This window comes from Corythoichthys intestinalis, chromosome 16, assembly GCF_030265065.1.
Source record: "Corythoichthys intestinalis isolate RoL2023-P3 chromosome 16, ASM3026506v1, whole genome shotgun sequence".
In the NCBI taxonomy this organism is placed as follows: domain Eukaryota; kingdom Metazoa; phylum Chordata; class Actinopteri; order Syngnathiformes; family Syngnathidae; genus Corythoichthys; species Corythoichthys intestinalis.
The window spans coordinates 31,224,686-31,243,770 of record NC_080410.1 but is presented as its reverse complement, the minus strand read 5'-3'; the positions used below and the strand labels follow the sequence as shown (position 1 = coordinate 31,243,770).

Genomic DNA, 19,085 nt, shown 5'->3' with positions numbered 1-19,085 from the left:
CCAAAATTGAACTTTTTGGTGCAAACTTTACTCGCCGTGTGTGGAGGAAAAAGATGGATGAGTACTGTATAAAGCAGAGGATGAATGGTGAAATGTATCGTCAGATTTTGAGCCACAACCTCCTTCCCCCAGTCAGACTTGAAGATGAGTCGTGGCTGGATCTTCCATCATGACAATGATCTGAAGCACACAGCCAAGCTGCGTATAAAGCATGTCAAGGTTCTGGAGTGGCCTAGCCAGTCTCTAGACCTCAATCCAATAGAAAATCTTTGGATGGAGCTGAAACTTCGTGTTTTTCAACAACAGCCCCCAAAAACCTGACAGATGTAGAGAAGATTTGTGTGGAGGAATGGACCAAATCCCTGTTTCCATATGTAAAGAACTTGGCGAAGAACTACAGAAATTGTCTGACCTCTTTAATTGCAAACAAAGGCTTCTACACTAAATATTAGCACTGATTTTCTCAGGAGTAAAAATACTTATGAACCCCAGTAAATTACAAATAAATTATCGGAAAATCATACAATGTGAGTTCCGGATCATTTTTTTAGCTTATGTCTCTATGGCTACGTTCATACTACAGGTCTTAATGCACGAATCCGATTTTTTTGCGTTTTTCCGACTCGAGTCAGGCATTAACTTGACGGTCTGAACGTTACAAGTCGCATAGAACTGGACCATTTCAAATCCGATCTGGGTCACTTTCGTATGTGGTTCAAATCCGATCTGGGCCACATTTTTCCAGACTGTACTGTCCACTCTCCCAAATCGGATTTCATGCAGCAATTACGTCATCAAATAGCGAGAGAGACGCTTACCATAGCGGTGCCGCTGTGCGTTATTAGCGCCCAGCTTGCAGTGAACATGGCTTTTGGGGAAGGGCTGAGCTTGACAACAGTCATAAAAAATAAAAATGGGTTGATGATAAGCCTGAGAATGCTCAGTTTTCTCTCTGCTCCAAGTGAGCAATATTTCAACATCGCCTACACGGCCGAGGTCGGGGCAAACTGCCCGTATGTGTGTGTGACGTGCACGGACCGTGCGTGCATGCTATCAATCCATATAAACTTTGAATATAAGCCTAAACGGGGATTATTTATGTCTGTTATTTGTGTCCTCCTTTTGAAAAGCAAAATATGATATCCCTGGAATGACGGATGACGTGTGTCATTTGTTTTGATGCTTCTGCGCATGCGGGTCGTCTTGCTCAGCGCGTGTCGGACCGCGAATTAGTGCGCATGCGTAATACTTGAACGGTCTCAATGGATAAAGGCAGTCTGAACGGGCACGCCAAAAAAACGGATATGACAAAAAAATCGGATTCGTGCATTAAGACCTGTAGTATGAACGTAGCCTATGAGTGGAAATGCATCTATGATTGAAATTTCAGATCTCTACCTATTTTTCTAAGTGGGTGAACTTGCAAAATCACAAGGGGTGCAAATACTTCTGCTCCTCACTGTATATCAGTACCGGTATCTGATTTTTGGAGTTGGACAACATCGGGATATCGATTATCGTTTAAAAAGTCATTATGGGACAACTCTAGAAAGTATTGTTGAATATGATCCACACAATTAGCTTCAGTTTAGCCAACATTCTGTTGCACTTCTTATCTTGAACACTAGATGGAGCTAGGGATTTTAGGGATTATACAGTGCCTCTCCATTAGCTCAGAGGTGAAACCTGACATGTTGAAATCAATATAGGAAACTGTAAAATTTCAGCATATTGATTTATATAAATAATCTTATATACAAAAATATATGGATGGATGGATGAATCGAGCTATCTTGCTTGTGATTTTCTTGATTTTTTTTTTTTTGCAGTCACACCAATTTCATTATGATACGATTCTTTGGAAAACAATACAATATTTGCCAGTAGGCTTTATTTGTACGGAAATTTTTTATGGTCGATATTAAGCTTGAGAACGATAAACCGATACGACTGGATATCCGGTTTTACAGGTGAGAGATACAGATGTATCGATAGTAAAGTTACCATTTGACAGTAATTAGCCATTAAATATTCAATGAATCGATAATAGAGATAGAATTCGGCTATCACGAGCACAAGAATCGGCTTCTAATGCCTAGTTCAATGCATTGCTTAATATGCTAATAATTTAGCTTTTACTTCACATGCTGCGCTTGTGTCATTCACCACACAGCGCACTTAGCTCGAGACCACACGCATGATATAAAATGGACAAGCACTACTCACAGTCGTGGTTGCCTCAACTTCCCATGCATTTTGGCAGAACTGCTTCTAGTCGCCGTCATTACCCGATCATCACGTGCGTCTCATAACAACGCGAGGGCTAACGAAACCACTGTAACGCACGCTCCGTAGCATTTTCTTCACAGCCCAAAACGAAACTACTAGCGGCAACGAAGCAACATGCTAACTAAAACAATGGACAGTGTGATCACCAACGCAAACGACGTGCAGCGATTGATTTTCAACGCACCCAGGAAAACAAAAGTCGGACTTTCAAGTGATGAAGGCAGCCAGATCTGTTCACATGGGACAGAGATTGTGTGAAGTGTGGAGCGGTACAGAGATCATGAGTTTTTAACCCTGAAAAATAACCCACTACAATGGTGGAAAGGACGGCATATAGTTTCCTCGAAACGCAGTGTACTTAAACATGAACATGTAGATTAGTTGATCTTCCTCAAGAAAAATCTGCCCTTCAAAAAAGATATGGACAGAATGAGGAATAAAAAATGAGGAAGCACAGGCATAAATGAATGACTTTGCTGTGTATTAGGTTAAAGTAATGATTACTGACCTGTCTGTCTAAAATGCCATGTTTTTATTCCCCCAATTATACCAGTCGTAAGCATAATTTATTATTTATTTATGATAACACTAGCAGGTTTATTATTTTTTTTCTAGAGCTGCTGCATATAATTAATATTTTTTGTTTGTAAGATGTTTACGTTGAAAGTTTGCACTTAAATTACTTACCTCTTGTGTTAAAAACACCAGGAAATACAGTAATTGAATTACTGCACTTTATTGTTGTCCGTCACTGGAGTTTTATTTTATTATCAATCTCATCCAACAAAATGACGGTCCCGATCCGATCCCGATCGTTTTAGTTTGAGTATCTGCCGATCCCGATATTTCCCGATCCGATTGCTTTTTTTTTTGCTCCCGATTCAATTCCAATCATTCCCCATAATTTTTCCCGATCATATACATTTTGGCAATGCATTAAGAAAAAAATGAATAAAACTCGGACGAATATATACATTTAACATACAGTACATAAGTACTGTATTTGTTTATTATGACAATAAATCCTCAAGATAGCATTTACATTATTAACATTCTTTCTGTGAGAGAGATCCACGGATAGAAAGACTTGTGACTTTGTCTATTGTGACTAAATATTGCCATCTAGTGTATTTGTTGAGCTTTCAGTAAATGATACTGCAGCCCTGCCCCAATGCATGATGGAAAGTGGAACCATGATGGGAAGTAAAACCATGACTGTGCGTCGTGCTACCAATGGTTATATCTTCTCTGCTTTGGGAAATAATTTCAGGTGTTAAGACAAAGATCCATTGACACCTATCTTCTCCACATTGCATCCCATAATATTTCTAATCATAGGGAGTGGGATTGCAAAGTTATAGCTGATTGAACGAAAGCCCCAAAGGTTGGCAAAGTTCACGCTGCTCGTTTAACGCTGTCTTTTATCTCTCCATAAAGGCAAGACGGCGTTATTACAGATAGAGCACAAAAATGAGTGAGAGAGTCTTGTAGTGCATATATTAATAGCGTTAATTATTTTAATGTGACACATTTATAAATAAATTAATTGCCGCCATTATCGTGATATTTTTGATAACCCTACCTTAAGCCTTAATTAAAGACTCTGGATGAGTGTAACATATTATGTCTGTAACGTTAAATTCAATTAGAAAACGATATAATTAAAACATATACATATTAAAAAAAGGCATGGCCGATATTTATTTGCCGATTCCGATACTTTGAAAATGACGTGATCGGAGCCGATCGATACATCTCTAGTTTTAGACATTAGGAGATCAAGTGCGGAGCTGCAAAATAAAGTAGTCACGGAACAAATTGGGACCTGGACAGTGGACGCCGGTATTGCAGAGGCGAGTGCGCCGGTTTTCGCCCGAACACGGGCTTGAGCCTTCGCAGTTCCTGAGCGACACCTCCAGTCCGACACCGCACGTGACGGGACAAGCCGAGAAAGCGGCCCAGGATCCCCAGGAGCCGGCCCCTGAAAAATGGAGAGCCGTCATAATGCTACGTGTGTATCAAGAGGGCCCGGTGGCGAGGGCGATTACCTGTGCAGGGCGGAAGGCCAACGCAGTTCTCCGTCAACGTGTTGTGGCCACTGCAATCCTTACCTACGGGCAAAAAAAAACAGCAAAGAAATGTGGACGGTTTTTCACCATTGTGTAATGTGTTCTTGTTCAATTTATAATGTCATATATTCATAAAAAAATAATAATGGGTGGATGTGAAAATGAGTTAAATAGGTCAAAGAACATTTTTTAATCTGAATGAGAGCTAGTGAGTGATGTTTTTGTGTGTCCGAAGTGAGAGTCCGTTGGAGAAAATTGGGATTTTTTTGGTGGGACGTAGTGGAACATTAAAGGGAGCCAATTGCAGCGGAGTTCAAGAATGTTGACTCAAGTCAAATAACTCCACAAATGTTTTGAGGTGTGTGTGTGATGGAAATTTGAGTCTAGACTGTTTAACCACGTATGCTGATGTTGCCATGACAATTTCTTGCCCTTTAGATGAACTAACGAAAATTGAAATAAAATGTGACTGACCTTGGGTGAATGACGCACGTTAAAGATCTGATTTCACACATTTGACTTTAGCAATACCATATTTGTTCAACTAATAGCAAAAACCACATTATAATAATAGCCATATAAGGTAGGGTAACAAAACTTCCTCTTTTGCCCGGATATGTCCACTTTTTACATCCTGTCCGGGGCGTCCGGCGGTGTTTTATAAATTCATGAAAATGTCTTGTTTTTTGACTGACACTTTGCATAGAATATGGCGGTACTGTGCTGCACGTGACGTGTTCCTAGAGCTAGACTTACAGTCCCTGACAAAAGTCTTGTCGCTTATCCATTTTGTAGAAACAATTGCTAATAACCTGACTTTTAATTATTCAATTGGTTTCAGAAATGGCTCATATGAAAGCTAAGACTCTCCCAAATGATGTTGAATGTATAAAAATATATTTGTTTCACTGAAAAAAGATTTACCATTTAATGAAGACATAAAGGTCAAACTTGGGCAAGACAAAAGTTCTGTCGCCAACAGAAAGTAGTGTGAAAATTAAACAAAAAATGTATTTTAAATACAAAAATATGTTACATAACATAAGCGAATTAAGTAGTAGTGCTGTGAGATCCAAATGTAATATTTTGTATGACTTCCATGGGCTTGAAGGACTGCATTCATGAGGTTTGGCATGGATTCATACAATTTATTGATGAAGTCATCAGGAACATCAAAGAAAGCAGTTTTGCATGCCTCCCATAGTTCATCACCATTCTTGGGTTTCGTCTTTCAGACCTTCTCTTTCATCCTGTTCATTTCTGACCAAGCTTCACTGTTTTGTGGCAAAAGGTGGATTTTTTTAGATGAATCTTCCATTGAATTACACCACAGTTGCCGAAAATATTGCAGGAGACCTACTGGAGCCCGCATGGGTCAGAGATTCACTCAGAAAACTGTGAAGTTGGGTATGGGGGTGCGCGAGAGATCTGCAGGGTGGAAGGCAACATAAAGAGTCTGAAACATCAACAAATCTTAGCCGTCTCTTACATTCTTAACGATAAAAAGGGACAAATTCTGCAGCAGGATGGTGCTCCATCGCATACTTCAATCTCTACCTCAAAGTTCCTCAAGGCAAAGAAGATCAAGATCCTCCAGGACCGGCCAGCCCTGTCATCAGACATGAACAGGATGAAAGAGGAAGCATGGAAGATGAAACCCAAGAATGTTGAGGAACTTTGGGAGGCATGCAAGACTTTTTTTTTTTAATGTTCCTGATGACTTCATCAATAAATTGTATGAATCCTTGCCGAACCACATACAGTGGGGCAAATAAGTATTTAGTCAACCACTAATTGTGCAAGTTCTCCCACTTGAAAATATTAGAGAGGCCTATAATTGTCAACATGGTTAAACCTCAACCATGAGGGACAGAATGTGGGGAAAAAAACAGAAAATCACATTGTTTGATTTTTAAAGAATTTATTTGCAAATCATGGAATATAAGTATTTGGTCAATACAAAAAGTTAATCTCAATACTTTGTTATGTACCCTTTGTTGGCAATAACGGAGGCCAAACGTTTTCTGTAACTCTTCACAAGCTTTTCACACACTGTTGCTGGTATTTTGGCCCATTCCTCCATGCAGATCTCCTCTAGAGCAGTGAAGTTTAGGGGATGTTGTTGGGCAACACGGACTTTCAACTCCCTCCGCAGATTTTCTATGGGGTTGAGACCTAGAGACTGGCTAGGCCACTCCAGGACCTTGAAATGCTTCTTACGAAGCCACTCCTTTGTTGCCCTGGCTGTGTGTTTGGGATCATTGTCATGCTGAAAGACCCAGCCACTTCTCTTCTTCAATGACCTTGCTGATGGAAGGAGATTTTCACTCAAAATCTCTCGATACATGGCCTCATTCATTCTTTCCTTTACACAGATCAGTCATCCTGGTCCCTTTGCAGAAAATCAGCCTCAAAGCAAGATGTTTCCACCCCCATGCTTCATAGTGGGTATGGTGCAACTCAGTATTCTTTTTCCTCCAAACAAGTGAACCTGTGTTTCTACCAAAAAGTTCTATTTTGGTTTCATCTGACCATAACACATTCTCCCAGTCCTCTTCTGGATCATCCAAATGCTCTCTAGCAAACCACAGACGGGCCTGGACGTGTACTTTCTTCAGCAAGGTGACACGTCTGGCAATGCAGTGAGTCCCTGGCGGCGCATTGTGTTACTGATAATAGCCTTTGTTACTGTGGTCCCAGCTTTCTGTAGGTCATTCACTAGGTCCCCCCCTGTGGCTCTAGGATTTTTGCTCCGCGTTCTTGTTATCATTTTGATGCCACGGTGTGAGGAGGGAGTTGAAAGTCCGTGTTGCCCAACGACAGCCCCAAAACATCACTGCTCTAGAGGAGATCTGCATGGAGGAATGGGCCAAAATACCAGCAACAGTGTGTGAAAAGCTTGTGAAGAGTTACAGAAAACGTTTGGCCTCTGTTATTGCCAACAAAGGGTACATAACAAAGTACTGAGATGAACTTTTGGTGTAGACCAAATACTTATTTTCCACCATGATTTGCAAATAAATTCTTTAAAAATCAAACAATGTGATTTTCTGGGTATTTTTTCCACATCCTGTCTCTCATGGTTGAGGTTTACCCATGTTGACAATTACAGGCCTCAACAAGATTTATCTAGATGGTCATTTCTCCCACTCTCACTGGTTGGACGAGTGAATGCGATAAAAATGTCGGTGCTACCCAAATATTTATATCTGTTTCAGACTCTTCCCGTGCTCATTCCCAGCGCGTACTTTAAGAAACTTGATTCTATAATATTATCCTTCATCTGGAATGGCAAAAAACCTCGTCTCCGGAAAGAATAACTGCAAAAAGCAAAATGCGATGGTGGTCTTGCTCTCCCTAACTTCCGTTATTATTACTGGGCTGCCAACCTTTATTGCTTGTCCTTTTGGGTATATTACTCTTTTAACGATGGAGGACCAATATGGATGGAGATGGAGAAACTTTCATATGGTTCTCTATCCTTGTCATCTGTGGTCGGTACTTCCATTTCTCAATCACAGAATCTGCCACGCCACAACCCTACAGTTTTTTATTCTGTTAGAATTTACATGCAGTTTAGAAAGCATTTTGGTCTCCATAACATGAGTCTATCAAGCCGAATAGCATCAAATAACTTTTTTCCTCCCGCAATGCAAGATTCTACCTTCCATGTGTGGCGACAACAGAGGCTGATGAGTTTTGGAGACCTTTATATTGAGAACAAGTTTGCCTCATTCCAGCAACTGTCCCCAAAAAGATCATCTTCCGGTCTCTAAATTTTTTAGATATTTGCAGATAAGACATTTCATCTCAAGTTCCATCCCAGGGTTCCCAGATAAACCTTATAATAATGCGATTGATAGTTTGATGTCTTTTAACCCTACCAAGAAAAAGGGAATCTCGATGATGCTGGCATCATTCTCCCATTTAAATTCTTATTCTACGTCCAAAATCAAAGAAGCGTGGGAGAAGGATCTCGACATTGTTATTAGCACAACTAACTGGGCAAAGGTTTTGAGAATCATAGAATCTTTTGAGAATCCATACATACATTTGAGAATCCATACATCTTCATTCTGTGCAAAGCACTGCTTAATCCAGTTCAAGATTGTACATAGGTCCCACCTTTCTAAATCTATGTTGGCAAAAATTAATTCTCAAATTGATCCATCATGCAACCGATGTAAATCAGAAGTGGCTACTTTAGCACATATGTTTTGGTATTGTCCCATGATACAACAATACTGGGAGGGCATCTGTAATTCACTTTCTAGTATGTTGAAGGTCAAACTTCCATTAAATCCACTAGTATTACTCTTTGGGGTTGTACATGAGGGATTAACATTACCTATCGGGGTACGAAAAATTATTGCCTTTTCAACATTATTAGCTCGCCGCCTGATCCTTCTTAAATGGAAGGATGCAGCCCCACCGACAATATCACAGTGGATCAAAGATGTGTTACTTCATCTGAGACTTGAAAAAATCAGATACGTGATGAGGGGTTCAGAACAAAAATTTCATCTAGTATGGGGGGGGGGGTCTTTCTAAGGTACGTTGACAATCCTTCAACAAAGATGGAGGAATGAAAACTCTGTAGTATAAAGGCAGGCTCAATATGTATCCTGACATATGCCTGTGGTCTTAAAATATTTGTTTGATGTATACGCCTGTGACAGTGAGGAAATGTTTTGTTTTTTTTTTGGGGGGGGGGGGGGGGCTTTTTCTGTTGGGGGGGGGGGGGGGGAGTCTTGTATGGATCTTCTTGTAATTTTTGTTCTTTGTCAAATCGGCAAATCTGAATAAATACATTCCAACTCAAGAAACATTTTGAAAAATTCCAGAAAAAATGTCCGGATTTTAAGATCAAATTTAAATTGCATTATTTGTCTTTGCTTTCCTTTCCTTTCCTTTTCCTTTCCAAAGTTTTAGAAAAAGTTGTTTTTATTCAATTGCAAACCTTCTTAGAGACAAATTCCACCCCTGACAAGTTCCACTCAGGTTTCAGGTCCGGACACAGCACTGAGTCAGCATTGTTAAAAGTACATAACGACATTGCCCTTTCTGTGGATAATGGAAACCCGGCTATCCTTGTTTTACTGGACCTCACAGCAGCATTCGATACAGTTGACCTTACAGTCCTTGTATCTCGTTTAGAACATGTCATAGGTATCCGCGGTAACGCTCTAAAATGGTTTAAATCGTACCTACAACATAGAACATTCTCGGTAATGATTGGGGAATTTTGCTCCTCACAAACTTCTCTGTCTTGCGGGGTACCGCAAGGCTCTATTTTAGGGCCTGTTCTTTTTGCGCTTTATCTCCTACCTTTAACATCAATTATAAAAAAACATAATATCGCTTTTCATTTTTATGCTGATGACCTGCAGCTTTATCTGCCCCTGAGACCTAACAAAAAAACTGCTCTTGCTAAATTGATGGAGTGCATATCTGATGTGAAGCAGTGGCTTGCACAAAACTTTTTACACCTTAACGAGAGCAAAACTGAATTTATTACTTTTGGCACACCTTCCATGATGAAAGCCCTTGAGCCCAACTCTGGCGCTCCGGCTGACATTTTTAAGACCCACGTTAAAAATCTCGGAGTGATGTTCGATAGCAGGCTTAACTTTGAAAAACAGATTAGTTCTGTTGTAAGAGCAAGTTTTTTTCCAGCTCCGTCTCTTAGCCAAAGTGAAGCCTTTTCTTAGTCGCCACGACCTTGAAAAAGCAATTCACGCTTTTATAAGTTCAAGGCTGGACTACTTCAATGCACTTTATGTTGGCCTCTCCAAGTCCTCGATTTCTCGGCTGCAACTTGTTCAAAATGCTGCTGCTCGATTTTTAACAGGTACACCTAGACGTGAGCATATTACCCCCGTGCTATCATCACTCCACTGGCTTCCAGTCCATTTTAGAATTGATTTCAAACTTTTACTGTTTGTTTTTAATTCTATTAATGGCCAGGCTCCATCTTATTTATCGGAAATTTTAACTTTTCGTAACTCTGGCAGGACTCTTCGCTCGACTGACCAGCTTCTTTTAGATGTTCTGAGGTCGAAACAGTGGGGAGACCGATCCTCAAACTCAAATATCCCTGATATCTAATGTGTGTTGGTGTTTGTTGCGGGGGGGCGGGTGTTCAAGTCATGAGCCAATAAAATAAGCGTTCGGAGGGGAAAAAATGGACCGGCTCATTCAGCAAGTGAAAAGTGGTACATGTAGTCTGAACATAATGAAAATAATTCACTTAATAATGGTGGGGTCAATTACAACAATTAAAACATATGGGATGACAATCTAAATAACATATGACTGAAGTCATTATATAGCCCAAATAAGGTTGCTTAAAAGTCTATTTTTTGTGAGCCCGACTTAAATGTCAAAAGAAGTGGATGGACACTTTTTGTGTGGATGACAATGTGAACTGAATCAGCAATTTCAATGTATGAGGTTGAAAGTACGGACGGAAATGATTAATGAATGGGACTTTTTTTGTCAAAAAATACAAAACATTGTCTTTTTGAGGGACACATCCAATTTTTGGGCTGATACAACTCAGCGTCTCCTGAGTTTTGGAGTTGGAACGGTGTGAATCAGATTCTGTAGGTGACAATATTTTCAAAGCTTGCCCTCAAAAAAGTGTGATCCCTTGATCCTATGAGATTCCCACCTCCATGTGTCGCCACGTCAATCAAATCTACCCTGACCTTTTGCAATCAACTGACTTCCACTCTAAAGTCACCTTCGGGAAAGAGCGAACGGGAGGGGCTGGTGCAGGCGCGCCGGCGAGTCCTGACTGAACTTCCGCCTTCCGGGATGCAGGTAGAGGAACACTCGCTCCAGTGGGACCAGTCGGACCACGACCCGTCAGCTGTCGGTCACAGTGGCCTCAGCGTGCAATTGCGCCAGCGTTTGTCACATCACCTGTCACGTACCTGGACAGATGATGTGACAAGTGAAGGTGCGCGTGTTGGATCCCACGCAGTGTCGTCCACCATATTTGGGCGCTGGCTGATTGCACTCCCTAGTGGATAGTTGAACTCCTTCCCCGCACTGAGCGGAGCAAGCTCCCGGTGGCGACCAATCCCCCCAGTTGCCGTCCACTGAGAAAAAGCACATCCAAATGGGCGGAGCTTCAAAGACTAATCCAGAGTCAAGGCAAGACAGTGTTTCCATTTGGAATGGTATTTATATTTAGAATTATTGTTTGTGTAAAAATATTCAAAATGTTATAAACAACACCTTAAAAAAAATTTTTCAACATTTTCAGCTCTCTGGATATTGCTGATTTCACAGTCACTTGTTTCACATCGAGCTACCGTATTTTCCGCACTATAAGACACCCCTAAAAGCCTTCAATTTTTTAATTGAAACTTCTGTTATGTTCGCACGTTTGTGCCCTTTGGAGCGAGAGAAAAAAAACGTGGACGCCATTGCTTGGAGTGGGCGGGTATTAAGCCTGAACGATATATCGTTTAAACATCGCCATCGCGATGTGTGCGTGCGCGATAGTCCCATCGTAAGCACGTGCGATAGTTTTTATTTTTTTTAATCCACATACGCCTTGCTTTCTCCTCTGCGCACAGCCTCACACCCTCCCTCTCCCAGCCCTTTGTTCCTCACAGTCACTGCAGCACTTGCATATTAAAGTTAACGATGCTCGTTGTCTTTGATCTTGCCAAAGAAGCGGACATCAAAGCGGAGCAATGTGTCAATCATTGTTTAACTTGTTAAACAGTTTCTGCAAGGAAGCCGCGCTGGAATGAATGTGTGTGTGTGTGTGTGTGTGTGTGTGTGTGTGTGTGTGTGTGTGTGTGTGTGTGTGTGTGTGTGCGTGTGTGTGTGTGTGGGGGGAGGTTGGAGACATAAAAAATAAATGCCAGAAGTGATCATGAGGAGTTTGAAATTTCTACATGTCACTCCAAGAGTCACAGCTAAGGTAGATAAACAGAAGCATTTAAGAAAGCCAAGCATTTTTCTACTACAGTACTTTATTCTTGTTCAAAAATGATTTGGTTGGACAGTTATGTTTAAACTGATCATAATTATGACATTTGAAGTGCTTAAAAACCATTTATATACTGTATATACATTTTTTAAGTCACTTTGGGGGGAAAAGTGAGAAAAAAACATGTCTTATATGTGTCTCTTTCCAAAGCTAAATCTGAATAAATACATTGAGAAAAAAAAAAAAAAAAAAAAAAAATGGGGGGAGGGGGGTGCGCTACTTCGCGGTTTTTATCGCGGCGGGTTCTGGTCCCCATTAACCGTGAAAAACGAGGGCTCACTGTACAGTTTACACTTTGGTGATGTTGAGTCATCCAAAGTCTTTCCAAACAGCTATTCAAGTCATTTACTGAAAATTTCTTTAAAAATATATATATATTTTTTTTTAATATCGCAATATAGTATCGCTATATATCGCAAACCCCCCAAAAAATCGCAACAATAGTTTTTTCCAATATCATTCAGGCCTAGCGGGTATGTTCTCTTCCGGACTGAAGAGGTTGTTGTCAAGGAAGTTCATCATTGGCATTTGCCTTGTAAAACTGCACTGCCCCCTACCACCTGGCACGAATACTACATCGTTTTCACATGAAATTGCAACATCGTTCCAATGGAGACTGAACAAAGACGGAACCATATAAATGCAAACATGAATTTTGTCGTATTCTCGGAGCGTCACCATGTAAACGGCCCCTAAGACTGCAAGGAAAGCTCAGCTTCCCCTAAAATGTCAAAAAATAAGTGATCAAATGTATACATCATTGACAAAAAATTGTGTTACAACGAATTGAGAGTGCATTGTTCCTCTACAGCGAAACGAGTCATTAGCTAAAGGCTGGGTTTATCCCGCCCATCAGATACTACGTGTCTTTGGAAGTCTATGAGCAGTGGGCGGGCCCGGCTGGGCCGGACGCTCTGGTTCTGTTCATGATGATTGGATGATCTGTCTGAGGCTGAATCCCTTTTTGGTTCACAGCGATATGAGAGAATCTGTAATCTTGTCATATTAACATCCACGGCAAGCATTTTTAAAAGTTGATTCCGTTGTCCTGAGTTGATCCGAAGACGTTCATAATCATCCTAGTGACACTTGTTTTGTTAAAAATGACTAGCGACAAATTGCTGTTTTTTTATTGTAGCTGTTTGTGTTTGGAGACTTGACTTCTGGCACTCTAGTTTCTTTCTTTACCGTGCAATGGGTGCCGCTGAGCCCCTCCACCGTCACAACGACTCACAGGGAGGCACACTTTGAGCTTCCCCTTATTGAAAGACCAGCATTGTACTGTACACACTGTACTACTACTACTACTACTACTATTACTACTGCGCCTTATAGTGCGGTGCGTCCTGTATATGAAAATAGTTCTAAAATAGGCTATTCATTGAAGGAGCGCCTTATAGTGCAGAAATGGTATTTGTCTTTGTTTCAAAGAGTCATGTTGGAATTTTAACAAATTACTAGCTTATATTAATATATTATTTTGTGAATATTTTTTATATATGAATGTTTCATTAAACATAAAATACAGTAATAAATAAATGACACGTTCAATTACATATTTAAGTACTTATTATATTAAAAAAACATTAAAATGAATAAATATAAAGCAAATTAAAATACAAAAAAAAAGGAAACACATTACTGTATATATATTTTATATTTATCTTACCCGGACATTTTGGAATGTCAATGCAGCTCTGCTGTTGTTCATCATCTCCTTGACAAGCGTTGCCCGGTGGCACCGTGTCAGCAGAAGGGGCGGGGTCAGAGCAGGAGCGTCGACGGCGCTTGTATGGCGGCGGTCCGTCTTCGCTCACGCACATGGAAGAACATACCGACCACGACGACCACAATGACCAACCGCCGTGCACTGCCAAATTGAAGCGTTTTTAACCTCAAATCGACACAGCTGACAATAACTGTGATAGACGCCCAATCGGTTTGCCCTGGCAGGGGCTTGGTAGCGATCACTGCCATCAATAACGTACAGCACGTAACACGTCACCTTTGCTCAATAATATTAATGACGTTAGCAACTGTTGCTTGGGGGGGTCAAGCTCGCGTTTGTCCCTCATGCTACATGCATGTAAATAGTGAACAAATAAGCTGTTTACTGAGCTAAACCTACCAATTCTGTCCGAAAATGATGTCCCCAGTGCCAAACTCACTGGTAAAGATGCGGAAGAACATACAAATGTTTAGTTAAAGAGGTGGCTTGAGTGTGCGGTCTGAAAAAGACTGGAAAAAGTGCCGACCTGATTCAGAGGTAGCTTTTTTTTAGTGTTGCACCGATACCATTTTTTGGCCCCGATACCGATACCTGGCTGTGCAGTATCGGCCGATACCGATACCATACCGATACCACCCCGTTTATATATATATATATTTTTTTTTCTTAATTTTTTTTTTTTTTTTTTTCCCAAAGAGCTACATAATTGGATGTGAAATCATTGCTATCAAGGCTTTGTCAGGCTGTTGCTTACCTTTGCAAAATAGGAAAAAGTACACTAAACCCTAGTAGACAATAGTTGAATAAACCTTTGGCTCTCAAAGGCCAAAATAGTGCTAAATTTGTGAAATTAATAAAACATGTATAATACTAGCCCAACAGTAAGAAAGTAAAAATAAATTCATACTAATAAACTCTGAATGAACTGAATAAACTTTTTTAAACCTCTCAAAGTCCAAAAAGTGCAACTTTCATCAAATTATTGTCACATTGTGCTGCTGGTTAGATTGTGTTTTGTTGCTGGGCGTGGGGGCGTGGCACTTGAATCCAATGCAGGCTCATCAACGCAGCATTTAAGCACGGGTGATCTCAGAGAAGGCTGCTGAGATATTTGCCTTGCTGATCGCTATTTGACATCTGGCACAATAATCTCGCTACATTTGCTTGTTATGCCCCTGCATTGGGTTTTTCTGTTAGTGTGCTGCTCTCGTTTGTAACCGCTGCCTATCGTCTTAGTTTGTCCGTCGACCTGCTGTCATGGACTCCTTTTGCTATTTCTACTATCCCGCGATTGCGTGTTATTTTTTGTTTGCAATCATTAAACCCTTTTATGTATCCCCCGCTTGTTGTCTGCTTCGAGGTTCAATCTTGTTTCCGCATTTGCGGACGCTAACAATTATAAGTAATAATAATTGACCACAGCATCCCGTCTCTCCTTTTTTTCGGGAGGTGGGAGTCCCTTATTTCTATTTCTGAAAGGTGGCAACAATACTTTGGACACACTTCACACGTCTTGCTATGACCGTTCTTGGGGGTAATTTACATTACTATTTTTGTGGAGCTTTCGCAAATGCTACATGGTGACAGCCAACGAAAACATATAATCTTTTTCATTAATAACAAATATTTTAATTCTATTAATTTATTTACACTTCCCCTTTACTAAGGTTGTTTCTTTACAACAAAAAAGGTAAAGTTGTTAAATCTAGAGCCTACCTGTAGGCATAAACAGGCGGACTACAACAACACTAAGCCCAAACATGGCTAATTTATTTAACACTAGACCCAACAGAGGCCAATTCGGCCTTTCCCAAAGACAAATACTCTTAATATTCCCAAGCAATGGCCGAATTGGCCTCTTCTCCTAAAAAAACCCAGAGGTGGCCCAAATGACCCAAGCGGTTTTGAATTAGCAAGTTGTTGTCCGACAGACAGCAACCATTCATATGCAAATGCAACCACTAGACATACATTGTGTTAGAATGCGGCCCAAACGGAGGGGAACACACAACATTTACAAAATTCATTTGATAGGTTGTGTCAGTTCAAGTCAAGCTACATTTATTTATTTACATTTATTTAGTTTTATGCTTTTTACACATTTTTAACTCACTTCTCCTATACTCCACACAGAAAAACAGAAAAAATGGCCCAAATGTGTACATTGTTTTGCGAAAAAGCATTTTAGAACTGCAGTTTGAGTTTAAAGCAGGATCGTGTCTGTGGTTTAGAATGACTGTATCAGGGGCATGAAGCATAAATTGTGGTCATTTTGTCTGAAGTTAGTACAAGAAAACCTGTGAAAACCTTTGAGAAAATGTCCAGTTTGTTCTTCATACACTCAATCAATCCACTTTTATCTGTTCCCCAGACTATTGTATTTGTTATGTGGTACCATTTTTGGGACCCGTAACAACAACAACACACATTAATAAAATGTGCAAAACCCCATAAATGTTGCTTGACTTGAACTGACACAAACTATCACATGAATAGTACTACTTATGTGTGTTCCCCTCCATTTGGGCTGAATACCAACACAATGTATGTCTAGTGGTTGCATTTCCATATGAACTGCTGTTGTCTGTCAGACAACGACTTGCTAATTCAAAAGCATTTGGGTCATTTGGGCCACCTCTGGGTTTTTTCAGAGGAGAGGCTAAATCAGCCATTGCTTGGGACTATTAGGAGTACCAGAATTCTCTGGGACTTCTAGTGTTAAATATCCGTATTTTAGAAAAATGGGCCGACATGACTGTTGTGATTTATAAATATATATAAATTTACATTTTTTTTCAGGTCATTCATTGTCAGACAGAAGCAACACGGCAAAACGCCACGCTAAAAAACAAGTAAAAATATCAAAATAGGTTACCTCTTCTTGGCAGGCAATGGATCGGGATTGTCATCTGGAGGACCATGGCCCCCAACAAAATGTTTACTGCATATGAAGGTGAATGGCTTCATCTAGCTGGAGTTAAACTGGTCTTTTGGACGTCCGCACAAGTTGATCCATTGTGCACATTTTTTCCCCTCTGAGTTTTTGGCTTCAGGAAACATATGAAGAAAACATCCTTTATATGTGGACGGTCGTAATGTCAAGAGTCGTTTGTACAAGTTCCATAGCAGCAGTGTTTACTCGGGATGTTCTTTTTTAAAAGATTACCGGCAGAAAACAAGCAGTACTAGCATAGGTTGTATGCGAGCGCGCTTCTATGTTGACCCTCTTCCGGTTTACGATGGTGACGTCACGCAGCCTTGTGGTCTAAAAATAGCATTCGTGCTGTACGCTATTGCAGCCAATGAGATTGCAGGATTCACCTGGGCACTTGGCTGGAGCATCACACAACAGCTCGATTGTGGTGGCGCCCACGCAGGCCGCGATGCACTCTGGCGGGACGGAGCAAAGCCTCTCTCGCTTCCTAACTCCAGTGCCTCCACAAGTCACCGAACAGGGAGACCACGCCTGCCACAAGCTCCACCCCTCTAACACACACGCATCATTAGTAACAATCATTATTTGTGGAATTCAAATTGCTACTCATATGTTCTCGTAAATGTATCAGCATGAAATTTGCTAGGGATGTATAAGCTTCATTCCTGGCAGCCCTATTTCTAATCTTTTCTCTCAGTGTCAGGGCTCATTGATTACATGAATTAATTGCAGACTTATTGTTGCCTATAGGTTCCAAGTTAGCAAGTAGAGTGAACTATGGTGTCGTAGTTCATTTTGAACTTCTTTTTACCAAATATTACGATGAAATATCATTTAATTTTGTAATTTTTATTAATGAATACATGTTTTACCATTGCAGCAGGTTCCATTACAAGGTTTGGCCTGCAGCGTGTCTGAGGGTTTCCCCTCGCATTGCGATTGGCCAATGCCCAAGCACCGTCTTCTCCTCTGAGTCACGCCTGGTCCGCAAAGATTGCTGCACGATGACCATGGCGACCAGTCGGACCACGTTGGAGGACTAGCACACAGGAAAATAAGGTGGGCCTTTATGACATCACAGCCGTTTGGAGCAGCCATACTGACCCACAGGACTGACAGTCTCCTTTGTCTGTGATGTAACCGTAGTGAGGGTTTAGGCAGCAGTCATCTTCATCGAGGTCACCGAGCTCTTCGTCACACACGCCGGACGATCGGTTGAAACGTGCGAAACACAACGCGCCCTCTGACCATGTCCACACACGCACACACACACACAACGTGATCGTCAAAGCAATGACTTTTTCAAATCATTGAAACCGACATTTTTTGGGATTACCTAAATCAGGGAGTCAAATCGATCCTCATAGGGCTGCAGCGGGTGCTGGATTTTATCCCAACCAAATCACCAATCTGTTGTTTTACAAGTGTATTCAGTTGCTTGCACTTAGGTTTCAGCAGAAACCTCATTGGTTGAACTGTCTTGCTGGATCAAAGACCAGGACCCACCGCAGCCCTTTGTGGAATCGGTTTGACACCCCTGATCTACTGTCCCTGACAAAAGTCTTGTCGCTTATCCATTTTGTAGAAGCAATTGCTAATAACCTGACTTTTAATTATTCAATTGGTTTCAGAAATGGCTCATATTAAAGTTAAGACCCTCCCAAATGATGTTGAATGTACAAAAATATAATTGTTTCATTGAAAAAAAAGTGATCATTTAATGAAGAAATAAAGGTCAAATTTTGGCAAGACAAATGTTTTGTCGCCTGCAGAAGTAGTGTGAAAATTGAACAAAAAATGTACTTCAAATACAAAAATATGTTACATAAGCGAATTAAGTAGTGGTGCTGTGAGATCCAAATTTAATATTTTGTATGACTTCCATGGGCTTCAGCAAGGATTCATACAATTTATTGATGAAGTCATCAGGAACATCAAAGAAAACAGTCTTGCATGCCTCCCAGAGTTCATCAACATTCTTGGGTTTCGTCTTCCATGCTTCCTCTTTCATCCTACCCCAGACATGCTCAATGATGTTCATGTCTGGTGACT

General features: G+C 40.7%; 1 protein-coding gene across 2 annotated transcripts in view; it reads right to left on the bottom strand.

The window, feature by feature from the left end:
• Positions 1-19,085, bottom strand: part of LOC130931827 (properdin-like) — a 32,815-nt gene that overhangs the window by 9,592 nt on the left and 4,138 nt on the right. For both annotated transcript variants that reach the window (XM_057860939.1, XM_057860938.1), the window contains exons 2-9: positions 18,138-18,276; positions 17,906-18,072; positions 17,420-17,584; positions 14,039-14,239; positions 11,297-11,464; positions 11,104-11,232; positions 4,338-4,400; positions 4,115-4,270 (exon numbers count right to left, since the gene is read on the bottom strand). In XM_057860939.1, coding sequence (XP_057716922.1) covers positions 4,115-4,270; positions 4,338-4,400; positions 11,104-11,232; positions 11,297-11,464; positions 14,039-14,239; positions 17,420-17,584; positions 17,906-18,072; positions 18,138-18,276 — 1,188 coding nt within the window. The remainder of the gene's footprint in view (positions 1-4,114; positions 4,271-4,337; positions 4,401-11,103; positions 11,233-11,296; positions 11,465-14,038; positions 14,240-17,419; positions 17,585-17,905; positions 18,073-18,137; positions 18,277-19,085) is intronic.